Genomic DNA, 12,894 nt, shown 5'->3' with positions numbered 1-12,894 from the left:
AAATAAATAAATAAATAAATAAATAAATAAATAAATAAATGCCTTCCTTTGAGCTTTCAAACTAAGCATTCCTAATTTCTTTAATTCTTTGAGACAGGGTATCACTCTATAGCTCAGGCTATCCTGGAATTCATTCTGTAGCCCAGGCTAGCCCCAGGTCATAGCAATCCTCCTGCCTCACCCTCTTGAATGCTAGGATTTCAGGTGTGAGCACCCACATCTGGCAAAGTATACCTAATTTTGAAATCCTTTTTTAAAATGAGGCCATTCTGCCAGGCATGATGGCACGTGCCTTTAATCCCAGCACTTGGAAGCCAGGGGCAGGTGGATCTCTGTGAGTTGAGGCCAGCCTGGTCTACATGGTGAGTGCCAGGCCAGCTGGGGCTACAGGGAGACCCTGTCACAAAAAGACAAAAAAAAATTAAACTTTAAAAAATGAGGCTATTCTCTATAGTCCAGGTTGTTTCAAGGGCCAGCTGCCTGCTTCTCACAAAGATGAGTTTTTGTGACTTTTTATTTTTTTTTCCTGGTGCTTAGGATGGAACTCAGGGCCTTGCACATACTAGGTAAGCACTCTACCACTGTGCTACATCCCCTGTCCAGCTATTAATTTTGAATGTGAATTTGTCTTCAAGGAGAACTGCCACCCATGTCCATGTAGGCTCTAGATCATGAAGGCTTCCCTGAGGACCAGTTTGGATTCGCTTCTGCTGGGGTCTCTGAAAACAGATGCCTCTATGGAAAAAGGAGTGAGTACCAGGCCTACGGGAGCCTCACCAGACTGCAGAAAGCCAGAGGCAGGCGGGAACCATCTGTCTGGAAGCTGAAGCTTTACCAACAGAGCTGCCTGTCAGCCTGGATAAGCGTGGGATCAGGGAGCTTGCCTGGGTTCAAGGGGGGAAACTGAGTCAGCACTGGCCTGGGCTCTGGGTGCCACCTGAGCCTGAAAGAAGACGTAGGATACGCTGCCCAGTGCTGAGCTTACAGAAGCATGCTGTACTATTCTACTTTTGTGTATGCTTAAAATTTTTTTGTTTGTTTTTTTGGTCTTTTTGAGACAGGGTCTCCCTGTAGCCCCAGCTATCCTGGAACTCACTATGTAGACCAGGCTGGCCTCGAACTCACAAAGTTCCGCCTGCCTCTGCCTCCCAAGTGCTGGGATTAAAGGCGTGTGCAACCATGCCGGCAATGTTTAAAATTTTGTGAACACGTTCTTATTGCAAACACTGCACCAAGTGTCCCAGTACTCTGAATCACCTGACTTCACTTCCAGTTCCCAGTCCAGCTTTTGACTTTAGCTCTTTGCTTCTGGCACCTGGGAATTCCCTGTTAGCTTTAGCTTTCAAGTGCAGCTATGTAATTTAAATATATTTTCTCGGCATATATCTTCTAGCTTGGAGAACTAGGGGAGATGGGTGCTGACATCTACTTAATTTGACAAACTGACGAGATGTCCTTACCCCAAATGAACTTATCTAACACATGCTTCAAAGCCCCATGGAAATGCTCCCTCCTCAGTGGCGCTTTCCCCCCGCTTCTAACAGAGCTAAGTGTACACTCTGCCATCTACCCAGGCTTCCATACTTCCCTGGGCCTGCATGGTGATGGAATGACATTTTCTACTGCCATTGGCAGAGGTAATCTACCTGAGAATGGGCAGTGCCCAGCACAGGGCCTGACAAGCAGGAGGTTGAGTAGCTACTGCCCCTTTCTATGTGGGCCATAGCCCTCCCCAAATGGCAAAAATCCAAGTGCTAGAGTTCTACTATGGGCTGCCACAGAGGCTGATTCTCAGGGGGCAACAGCAAGGGCAGGTCCAAGTCAAACCTGTCTCTTTACCTGCCTCCTAGCCCCAAAGCCCCTGGAGCCCACAAGTAAGCCAGCTGCTGCTCTCAGCCCTGGTGCTTTGATCTGGGCAAGCAGCAACACCTGGCTGGCGCCCTCCAACAACTCCGACCTTATCAGGCTTGGGGAAGAGACAGGTGCCTGGGGCATAGGCCAATTAGGTGCCTTGCCCTGGTGCCCACTGAGTCACATCCTGGTCTAGCTTGCTTGGCTTCTTAGCTTAAATGGCCAAAGGGGTGAGGACACTGTGGAGCCATCCCAGTAGACAATAGGGTCAAGGCCTGGGGGAAAGGACTCACAAGACTGAGAAAGCTAGGATTTCTCATCTGGGCTCAGAGGCACCCACCATGGGGACACTGAGATGCCAGATGCTCAGACCCTGTAAGCCAAGAGGGCAGCAGCACACAGAGACAGAGTCCCTCTTCCAAAAGACCTCAGCATGCCACTTCCCTCCCTCGATCCACCTCCTCCTCTGGCAAGTAAAACTGGCAAGGGGGCCTATAGGGTTCTGTAAGAATCAAAGGAAATCATACCTGTGGGGGACCTGTCTACTTCCAGCCAAGTCACAGGAGGTCAGTAAGGACCTTGTGCCTCTCGTGAACTAGTAATTCAGCCTGGGACATCCTGTAGAAGGAACCAGGACCTGACCCTCCCACATTCCTTGGGGCTTATGTCCCCCCACCCCATCTCTCTGGGAGGCAATGTGGCCTAACCATGCTCAGGGTAGTTGATGGAGGAAGCTGGGGGTGTGGCCTTCCTCCAGATCAACCAGCAAGGCTGGAACCAGAGGGATAAGGCTCAGCCAGGTCCCCCACGGAATCAGGGGCCATGTAGAGTAGGGGCTGAGGGCTAGATCAGCTGTGTAGTCCACTTTCTCCCATACAGCCACTGACTAGGACCCCTTCCTTTGCATGATCACTGTGCATGGAGCCCAGTACCTAGAAGGACCTGCAAGGCAGCCCAGCCAGGGAGGCCAGGAAGGGGAAGGAAGGGCCTGGACTCATGGCCTAGCCAGAGGAAACAGTTGCCAGGGTAGAAATTTGGCCACTGTGGGGACATAGAACCACACAGCTTTGCCCCTTCTCAGCTCAGTGTCACTTGTGAAGGAGTCCTAGAGCCAGCACATGGCCTGTCTCTAAGCCCCAAGACCCTACCAAGGATCTGTGCCCAGGGACAGGGGACTAGGCTGCATGCTGTGTGCTGTGGCATTCTGTGAGCTCTGGGAGCCATTGTACATATGAAATGCCACCTCCTAAACAGGTCAAGCAAGTTCCAAGATAGAATTGTTCCCTCCACCCTACCCTCCCAAGACAACCAGGTTGAGGAAGGGTTCGTGGACTGGAATGTACACACCAGCCTGACTGGGGCTCACAGCCAGATGAACTCCAGGACCAAGGACCCAAAGACAGGCAGGTGTGAGGCTGGAGTCACACGGCAAGGTCAGGGCCCAGTCAGGATCAGACACCCTGGGATCCTGCACTGAAGTGAGCCTCTAGCAAGCCCTCAAAAGCCAGTTTAGGTCAGGATGGTATGGCCAAAGCCAATGGGGAGGCCCAGAATACAGGAGTATAAATCCCATGGGGTCCTGAGGGGCAGGAGAAGGAAAAGGGAGACATGGTCTCTCCCCAGAAGAAGAGCTAGGACAGCTGCTCAGTGGTTTCCCATGTGGGCCTTGCTCTGCTTGCTGCAGCCCAGTGGAGCTCAGGCCCTGCCTTGGTGGTCTTTGGAAAGGCTGAGACCACAGGGAAGGGTAAGGGACCCTCAGGATCCAGGACACCAGACTCCCTCAAGGGCTAATGAGTGGTGACATCCCTTGTCATCCAAGAGGTGATTCCTGGGTCAAACATGGTAGCACATGTCTTTAATCCCAGTACTCAGGAGGCAGAAGCAGGTGAATCTATGAGTTTGACGCCAACTTGGTCTACATAGTGAGTTCCAGGCCAACTAGGGCTGCATAGTAAGACCCTGTCTAAAATAATTTTTCTGTTTTTTAATATTTTATTTATTATTTATTTTATCTTATGTGTATGTGTGTACTGCCTGCACGTAGATAAGTACACCTGTGTAGTGCAATGCCCACAGAGGACAGAAGAGGCTGTTGGATCCCCTGGAACTAGAGTTACAGTTGTTAGCTGCCATGTGGGTGCTGGGATTCGAACCCAGGTCTTCTGCAAGAACAGTCAGTGTTCTTAACCACTGAGATATCTCTCCAGCCCTCTAAATAATTTTTTCAAAGAGGTGGTTTCTAAGTGGATCATAATGGAAGGAGTTAAGGGAGGGGCAGGTGACAGAAACAAGTCACTGAGGGTGGGCTAGCATCACCAGGCTCACCGGCTCCCTTCACCAGCTGGACTGGGACACAGGGTCTTGATTAGGACCTGGGAACCAAAAGAAGGGTAACCTTACTGGCTTAGGTCCTGTACTCTAGGTTGTCTCCCATGCCTCTCTGGGACAGGTGCGTGTATTTTATTTTATAAGAAAAGAAGCCGAGGCTCAGAAAAACAGGGCCAATTGTAAGTGGTGATAGCAGGATCCAGATGCAATGCCCATGCTCATTCTGATGTCAGGACAGGAGAAGTGACCAAGGAGAATGAAGGCCAAGCAGGAGCAGAGCTGCTGGCCCCTGAGCATGTGGTAAGATAGGAGCAGGCCTCACCTGACTGCAACAAGCCAGCGCCCCGGTCCTTGACCCCAAAGTGTTGCTGGATGTCCAGAAGAACACCTAGAAGGGAGACAGAGCATGCTTACTGTGAAGTCCAATGTCTGAGTGCCCCATTACCCACCAACTGCCCCAGTACGAGCCCAGCCTGGCCCATCCCCACCATTCCTGCCCTGCTGTGACCTCCACTTTGCCTAGCCTAGCTGAACCACCTAGAAGCATGAGGGTCAGGCATCCCTCCTGCCCCCACCCCACTCAGCCTAGGACAGCATTCACCCATCAGCCACTGCAAGGGACAACAGTATGGAGCCAGGCAAGGTTCCTGTGTGGTCACTCAGTCATGCTCCTACCTGCCAGCATGACCTGCCTGTGGCCCAACCGTGGATGGGAGACTGTGACCTGATCCATAAACCTGGGCACTGCCCTCCAAGACTCACAAAGCCCCCAGTCAGGGAGCAGAGTGCAGCCACAGCCAGCTATGGGGATGCTTAATGGCTAGGGACAAGGACAGGGTAGCTTGAGGCAATACTTACACAGACTCCCCATGTGCAAGTATATGTGTGCACGTGCACACACACACACACACACACACACACACATACACACACACGAATGCACCCATATGCACAGACACACACTCCATGCACATTCATGCCAGCTGTCCTCCATACTATCACCAGGACTCCCATTTCCAGGTACAGGAGGCAGGCCTAAGGGAAGTGGGTGAGGCTCCATGCTGCTTTCCTGGAGAAGGGGGCCCTTGAGACCATGCTAGTTCTCTGTCTCCAGTAGAGCTCTGCCCATCAAGGTCGACAACAGAAAACTTACAAGCCATCACTGTCAAAAGACAGGCCAAGCCATGGCTACGTGGGAGTCACAGAACCCTAGAATCTTCCTGGAGCTCTCAGCTAGGGCTGCTGAGTAAGCACACACCCCAGGTCACCCTGTTCCTGGGCCCCACCTCAACTTATTTCTGTGAACAGCAGGATCACAGGACTGCTGCTCAGAGAAGTGGTAGAAGACAAAGAGATGATGCCCTGCCTTCAAGAGCTGCCTGCACAGAGGCCAGAGGCCCTTAGGGACCCCAGAGCTCTTCTTGAGGATGACAGTAACAGCACTGTGATGACGGCACTACTATCCCACTGGACAGGTGAGGAAACTAAGGCAGAGTTTAACTGTGCTGTGCACTCAAAGTCACCAACAGGGAAGGAGGAGATAGGATTATTCAGCACTGTGTCTGAGTCCAGTCTGGCAGCTGGGGCAGAGACACCAAATGTCACTGTCCCTCTCAAGACCATGCTTGGAGTCTGAGGGATCTCTGGGGCTGCAGGGTCAGGCCTGGATGATGGTTGGCAGCCTGACAGCTGGGAGAAAGCAGCCCCCCGACTAATGCCCTGAATGAATTTGCCATAATTACCCTAATGAAGAGGTGGTGAGAGGCCCAGCTAATGACTTAATAACCAAGGCCTAGTAGGGAGGACAATGCCTTTACCACAGAGTTGGATGGCAGGGACTGGACCTGCAGATGGCATGCTACCATGTGAGACCCAAAGTGTTCTGGCTAGCCTCAGAGGCCCAAAAGTAGCATCAATTGGCCCGACCTGGTAAGTTATTCACACTCACCTCCCAGCTCCACAGACCATTTCCTCTCATGAGCCCCTGTGTCCACATCCCTCTCTCTCATAGTAACTGTCACCTGTGGTTCCTCAGTACCAAAACCTTCCCCAAGGCTACAGATGACAGGTCCACAGTATTACCAACCTGCCTTCCAGTCTCACTTCTCAGATGACACCCCCACCTCCCAAACTACCCATGCCTGCTCCCCAACTCCAAACACCTCCCCTCCTATCCTGGCCTTTGACTCACTCTGCTGATCCCTGCCGCTCCTTCAAGATTGGCTGTAATACTTCCTCTTCCAAAAAGTCTTCCCTAATTTCTCCCCTCCTGCCAATCAATTAGGAGCCAGGATGCTCCTTAGTCCATCCTGATGTTAGTTAGCATTTGTCCCAAGGATGAGTCAGGGTGAGTTGGTTCAAAGGGGAACACACACAGGGTCAGTCCTGGGAATCCCTTGGACCCACTGGGAACTATAGTCACTAGTAATTGCTTCCTGGTAAATTCTGATACCAAGAGGCTCTTGTGGTATGTCCAAACTTGCCACTTGACTGGCATTTGAGTTTCTGCCTTCATTCTGCATGTAAAGAAACTAAGGTTGAAGGAAAGGAAGCCACTGTCACATAGCACACAAGACTTTGAACATGGACTTTAAACCAGGTCTGAAAATATTGAAGAAAAATATAATTTGTCTATGCCTTCATAACACAGACAGCATCTATGAGGAAATATCAGGGCAAGAGGTCCCCGAATAACACATAAACCAGGGAGTCTGCAGCAGTCACCAGTGAGGTGTCAATCACTTCAATGCCAACACTGTCCATTTAAGGAGGAATCAGACCCTACAGGGTAAGGACTCTATTTAGAGACAATTCCCCACTGAAGGGGCCCATCACAAGCCCCAGGCTGTGGAGTTTCCACAATCCCCTCCTTAGGTTCAATTCAATTGCTAGCATAGCTCACAGGATTTAGGAGAACCCACACATTCATGGGTTTGTGACAAAGGAGATTATGGAAGCAGAGATGAAGTAGTGTGTGTGATGAAACATGCGGAAAGGAGCCAGGACCGCCTCACCTCCTGAACTGGCACCCTGTAGGAACCTCCCTGGATCCCTCTCTCCAAAGGCCCCCCAAGCTCTGTCCTTTAGTGTTTTCTGGAGTCCTCATTACAGGCATGACTCATTAAACCCTTGGCTAATGATGATCAACTTAGCTTCTTCTGTGCTGGGAGCTGGGGATGGGGCTGAACATCCCATCCCTCCAAACCTGCCTGGGTGTTCTGTGACCAGCCCATCCTGGGGCTCCCTGGGGCCATCAGTCAACTCAATAGCATACCAAAAATGCTGATCATTTTGAAGATTCCAAGAACTTTAGGGTCTCTGTGAGGAGACAGGAGGAAGACCAAATACAGATTTCACAATAGCCACCAGGTCTGTGGTCAAGAAACAAAGAGGCTCTTGTGCCACCCAGCCTTACCCAGCTTCTTCCTGCTTCATGCCTGTCCCCTAGTGAAGGGTCTAGCACAGGGCTGGCCCCCAGGGACTGAGTGTGGGTAGATGTATAGATGGAAGGGTAGCCATCTGCCATGGCACAGGCCATGAAGAGTCATTTCTAGAACCAATAGGGACAGTCACAGTTTCAGTGCTGGGTAGACTAAAAGATGGGTAGCAAAGAGTGGGCAGGAATGTAAAAACTTCCCCTCTGCCCTGGGACTGTCCACAGTGAAAGGAAGGGCATAAACAGAGCCCACTTTCAGGAAAAGAAGTTCTATCAAAACCTGCACAGTATTCACACTGGTCACTCCCTCATCCAATGGTTTTACAGCTTATCATTTGCCTCAATGAAGCCTCCCTTGACTTCTTCCATTTCTCCACATGCAGGTGGGCATCCATAATCCCTGGGAACTCCTAAGAAGTCTAGAACCCAGGACACAGAAAGCTTTGGAGCCCCTCTACCACTACTGTGGGTACAAGGCTTGAGCTCTAGGCAGAAGGTCAGAAAGAACCTTCCCAGGAAACAGGGGCTTCAGGGGAAATAGGTCAGGTCCCTCTGAACCTTTCTGGGCCATTTCCCCTCTTCTGGGCCTGGAGGGAGCTAGACAGACAGGAGGGCAAGATCCTGCCAGCCACTGGCACGGGAAGCATGTGTCACAGTGGTTCACGACAGCCTCACATTTTCCTCTGGGCTCCAGGCTGGTTCAGGCACACACCCCCTCCCTTCTTTACCACAGTATTATTTTTAGCCTCTTTCCTGGAGGCTGAGGTTTGGTGGGTCACAGGACGGGCCTCACGCCCAGGAGCAGCTTCCCACAGCTCAGGCCAAGCCAAGCCCCTGACCCACCAGCCCCAGCCCTGAAGCGGCTTTCCTGCCAAGGAGGTCACCCCTACTCACATCCACAAGGGCCCCGTGGCCATAGGAACTTCATCCCCCAAGCATACACTCTGGAATGGTAGAACCCCTGAATTCTCTCATCCACTCACAGCCTTAGGCATCCCAGCAGTAGGACAATCTGACCTGTCCCCAAGGCTAGCACACCTTCCCCTCCTCTTTCACAGCAGGAACTCTTGAAGCTCCCCCTCCATGGAGTCTAGGGATTTGGTTGAGGTGGTAGAGTACCTGCCTAGCTTGTACAAAGCTCTGAGTTCGATCTTCAGCACTGTATAAACTGGGTATGATGGTGCATGACACCTGTAATCCCATCACTCAAGAGGTGGAGATCAGAGAATCAGAAGTTCAAGATCATCCTTGGCTATATAGCAAGTTCAAGGCCAGCCCTGTCACAAAACAAAACAAAAACAGTTCTTCCCTCCAAACTCTGTGTCCTTACCTGCATCACTCCCCAGGATCAATGACCCCTAGTGATTCAGTCCAGACTCTCTCATTTTTTGATTTCCCAGCCTCTTCCTTCCTCAGCTACCAGCTGGGACCCACCCCTAAACACCCAGGTCACCCTGAGATCACCTGTGACCCTCCTCTCTTCTCTAAGTCCTAGCATCCTCTCTCTTCACCACCCAGCAACCCCTGTGGCTTCCCTGCCCCCAGGAAGCTTCTAGCCTCTGCTGGCCCCTGCTCATCCTTGTTGTACCAGAACTCACAAGGACTTAGCAATCTCCAACTAAGTTCTAGGTCCTGGGCTGGAGCCCTCAAGGGCACTTCCAGACATAGGAGGCTAATGCTGTGACCTTGTGGATGTCCAGTCTGCCCGTACCTCAGGGTCACTCATAAGTTCCTCAAACCTCACTGGTGTGACCTCTGGCTCAGCAATACAATCACTGACAACAACTGACAGAGCGCTAAGCATGTACCAGGCCCACCCAGCTGCTATGAGGGTATTAGCTCACTGCCTGTGGCCTCTTGGAGTCTTCTGTGGTTCTCCACTGCTGCCTGAACAAAGCCCAGGTGTCCAGTACTCAAGACTTCAATGATCTGGCCTAACTTAACATGCATGTACACACATGGGGTTGGAGGGGGTGAGAATTGAAGCTCTAGCTGTGACCACTTTACCCCCATGGATCTCAGTTTGTTCCTGAGTAAATGGACATATCAGAGAGACCTGTATGGTAGACCAAGCCTACCCAAGACTCTGTCACCCTTAGAGAGGCTGCCTGTTAAAATACAGTCTCCCTAGCCAGGCCTAGTGGTACATACCTACAAATCACAGTTACCTGGGAGAATGGGGCAGGAGTTTAAGGCCAGTGTGGGAAACTTAAAGAGACACTGTCTCAATATAAAAAATAAAAAGAGGGCTGAGGGTATAGCTCAATGGTAGAGCGCTTGCCAGGTATGTACAAAGCTCTAGGTTCGATCCCTAGCACCAATATCAATAACAACAAGAGTAATAATACATACTCAGTCTTCTTGTCCTTTCCAGCTCTGCAACTCCATCCCCAGAGGTGAGATCCAAGAATCTCTAAATGCACTGTCAAGTAGCTGCTGGCCTGACAGATCAGAAGCCCCTGTGACTGACCCATCACAGCCTTTAAGTCTCAAAGCCCTCATCTGCCATTGTGCCCACTTCCTAAGATGTCTAGTACTGTACTTCCTGTTAAGGCCCACCTCATCCTCCAAGGAGACATCACTAGGGCATCCTTCCCTCTTCTGAGGCTTTCAGTGAAGTGGAGCCTGGAACCCACAGGGACCCAAGACTGGCTAGCCTCTGGTTGTACTCACACAGCCAGTTGCCCCAGAGGCTCCTGGTGAGTCCCCATCACAGTCAGACCCTCAGGAACCCCACAAAATCAGCTGTAGATCCCAGGACTCCAAGCCTCCTCCAGTCAGGCCCAGCCTGTCATCACAGAGTCCTCGAAAAGGTCAAGTATGAGAAAAAGGCCAAATTGTCCCTGGGAGCCCTGGGCTCAGACAGCCTCAGATGCAAGGTCAAGACAGTGATCCTGAGGTTTCTTCCTGCCAAGGTACCCAAAAAGGGCCACCTGGCGCTCATTATCACCCCACATTTACCTGCCTGAGCCACCTGCAGAGTTGCAGGCAGCTTAGCTGAATTCTCAGGTGTATGGACTCTAGAACCAGACCATCTGGGTTTAATCCTAGCTTTTTAACTTTCCCTGCTGTGTAACTTAAGGACATCTATTTAACCTCTCTGAGCCAGTTTCCATCTTTATAATATGGCTTAATTTTGTCTCCCATGGTTGTTGTGAGGTTTAAGTAGGTTAATCCATGTGAAGTGTTTAGTAGTTAGCACATAGTAGGTATTCAATAAATGTCATAATGCTATCCCTGATCATTAACTAGAAGGGCAGGACACAGCTCCAACCCAAACAATGAGGAACTGTCCCCTCAGTTTTCTTTTCTCTGAAATGGGAATGGATACCTGGAAAGACAAGTCCAAGAGATCTGAAAGGACAGGCCACATTACTCTCAGCCAGTCCCAGCAGAGACCCTGGTCCTCTTGGAGAGGCCTCAGTGCTGGCTCCCTGTGGGAGGATTTCCCGTCCAGTACTTGGCAGCTTTTACCCCAGTAATTACAGAGGCTCAAGAGCCTGGCTTGGGTAGCTAAGGCTGGGAAGCCACAGCCTGGGGACCCAGCCCAGGCGCATACACTCTCAGACCAGCCTCTGCCCATCCTGTAGGAGCAAGCTGACTAACTCACGTGCCTTCCCTCCTCTGAGCCTCAGTTGCCAATTTAGAAAGTGGCCAAGCATCCCAGCACATCCTCACTGGGTGCATTCTGGACTTATATCTGCTTCCCTCGTGCCACCATGCAAAGCTAGACCATTAATATCTAGACAGCCCAGGACCACGATGGTGAGATTCCCCAGCCTGGCACCTAGGCCCCTTTGAAAATCCCTCCCTACCAGAGTCCTGTTACAAACCTCCAGGAGCCATGGAGAGGCCTTTCCTCCTCACTGCACTCCATGCCAGAGTGGGCAGGGCCAGCCCCTGGCCTGTGGTTCTACTCTGTTATTTGGAGCTGCCTTTCCTGGAACCAGATTTGGCCTTAGTAATTTGGGGGCATCACATAGCCACTCCTTTCCAGCTCAGCCACCCCAGCCTAGCCTGGCCTGGCCCAGCAACTCTTCAGACCACCAGGGGCCAGGGACAAGGTAGCCACAGCCTTATCTTGACCCTCAGAGGTGTGGCTGGTATGGCCATTGAGGTAAGAGGAGGCCAGGGTGTGGGGCAAAGAACATGGGGGAAGAGATAAGAGGCCTACACTAGGCTCATCCAAACCCACACACCCTCAACCTTCTCCTGTGTCCTGTACCAGTGGCCACAGAGCCTGGGAATTACTGCTTCTACTTCTCAGAGGTGTGTGAGACAACAGCCAGGGATCAGGCGGGAGCTGGTCTGAGCCGGCCTCCAAACACCAAGGTCTGGCTTAGGTTCCTATTGGCACCCCAAGTCTCCCCTCAGCACCCATGCCAGCTATTCTCATGTGCTTGGCAGAAGCTGCCCCTCTGCCCAGGCCCAGCCCATCACAGTCTACTCAACCTAATTGTGCCTCTTGCTCTGGATCCCCACTCAACAGTGAGAGGGTCACAAAGGCAGAGACCATGGTTGGGTGCAGGAAGAATCAAGCAAGGTCTGCAGTTGAGCAGAGGGCAGAAGGGAAGGTAGAGGGCCAGGATCGTGATCCCTAGCCCTCCAGCTCTGCCAAGTACACCATCCCTGCCTGCTTACTCCCTCCTAGACATCAGGAAAGGACCAGCCTCTGCTTCACAGGGTCTCCCTGAAGAACCAAGGTCACCAACCCTGTACCCTGACTGCAGGAGAGACAAGAAAAGCCACCGTGGTGCCCTCTTGAATGCCTCCTTAGAGGAGCCTGATCCTCTACCTGTCCAACTGGCCAGTGGCCTTCCCACCCCAAATAAGGTGCTCTGGGTTGGCAGAGCTGGGTCATCTAACTGCCACCTAAGCCTGTGTGAGTCTCCCATACATGCTGGGGTCACAGATACGTCAGTCCCTTGAGACTGGAGGGAGATAGTGACCCTATACAGGGGACACATGCCATGATGGAGGCAGAAGGGCAAAGTTTAAAAGCAGGGATCAGCAAGATGGCTCAGCAGGTAAAGGCACTTGCAGTCAAGCCTGATGGCCTGAGATTGATTCTTGGAGTCCACACAGTAGAAGAAGAGAACCAACTCCCCACAAGTTGTCCCCTGACCTCCACAAATGTACTGTAGTACACACACACACACACACACACACACACACACACACACACACACAAACAAGGGCTGGAGAGATGACTCAGCACATACGAGCACTAGCTGCTCTTGAAAAGCACCCACATCTGAAGACAACAATCAAGATGGCGA

At 51.5% G+C, this 12,894-nt stretch overlaps 1 protein-coding gene across 2 annotated transcripts in view; it reads right to left on the bottom strand.

Annotated features, from left to right (window-relative positions):
- The window catches only part of Spns2 (sphingolipid transporter 2), a 39,616-nt gene that overhangs the window by 19,606 nt on the left and 7,116 nt on the right, over positions 1–12,894 (bottom strand). For both annotated transcript variants that reach the window (XM_008855638.3, XM_008855637.1), the window contains exon 2: positions 4,502–4,567. In XM_008855638.3, the coding sequence (XP_008853860.1) occupies positions 4,502–4,567 (66 nt within the window). The remainder of the gene's footprint in view (positions 1–4,501; positions 4,568–12,894) is intronic.

The sequence above is a fragment of the Nannospalax galili genome, unplaced genomic scaffold (genome assembly GCF_000622305.1).
Source record: "Nannospalax galili isolate Female #2095 unplaced genomic scaffold, S.galili_v1.0 scaffold888, whole genome shotgun sequence".
Taxonomy (NCBI): domain Eukaryota; kingdom Metazoa; phylum Chordata; class Mammalia; order Rodentia; family Spalacidae; genus Nannospalax; species Nannospalax galili.
This window is presented reverse-complemented; position numbering and strand designations above follow the sequence as displayed.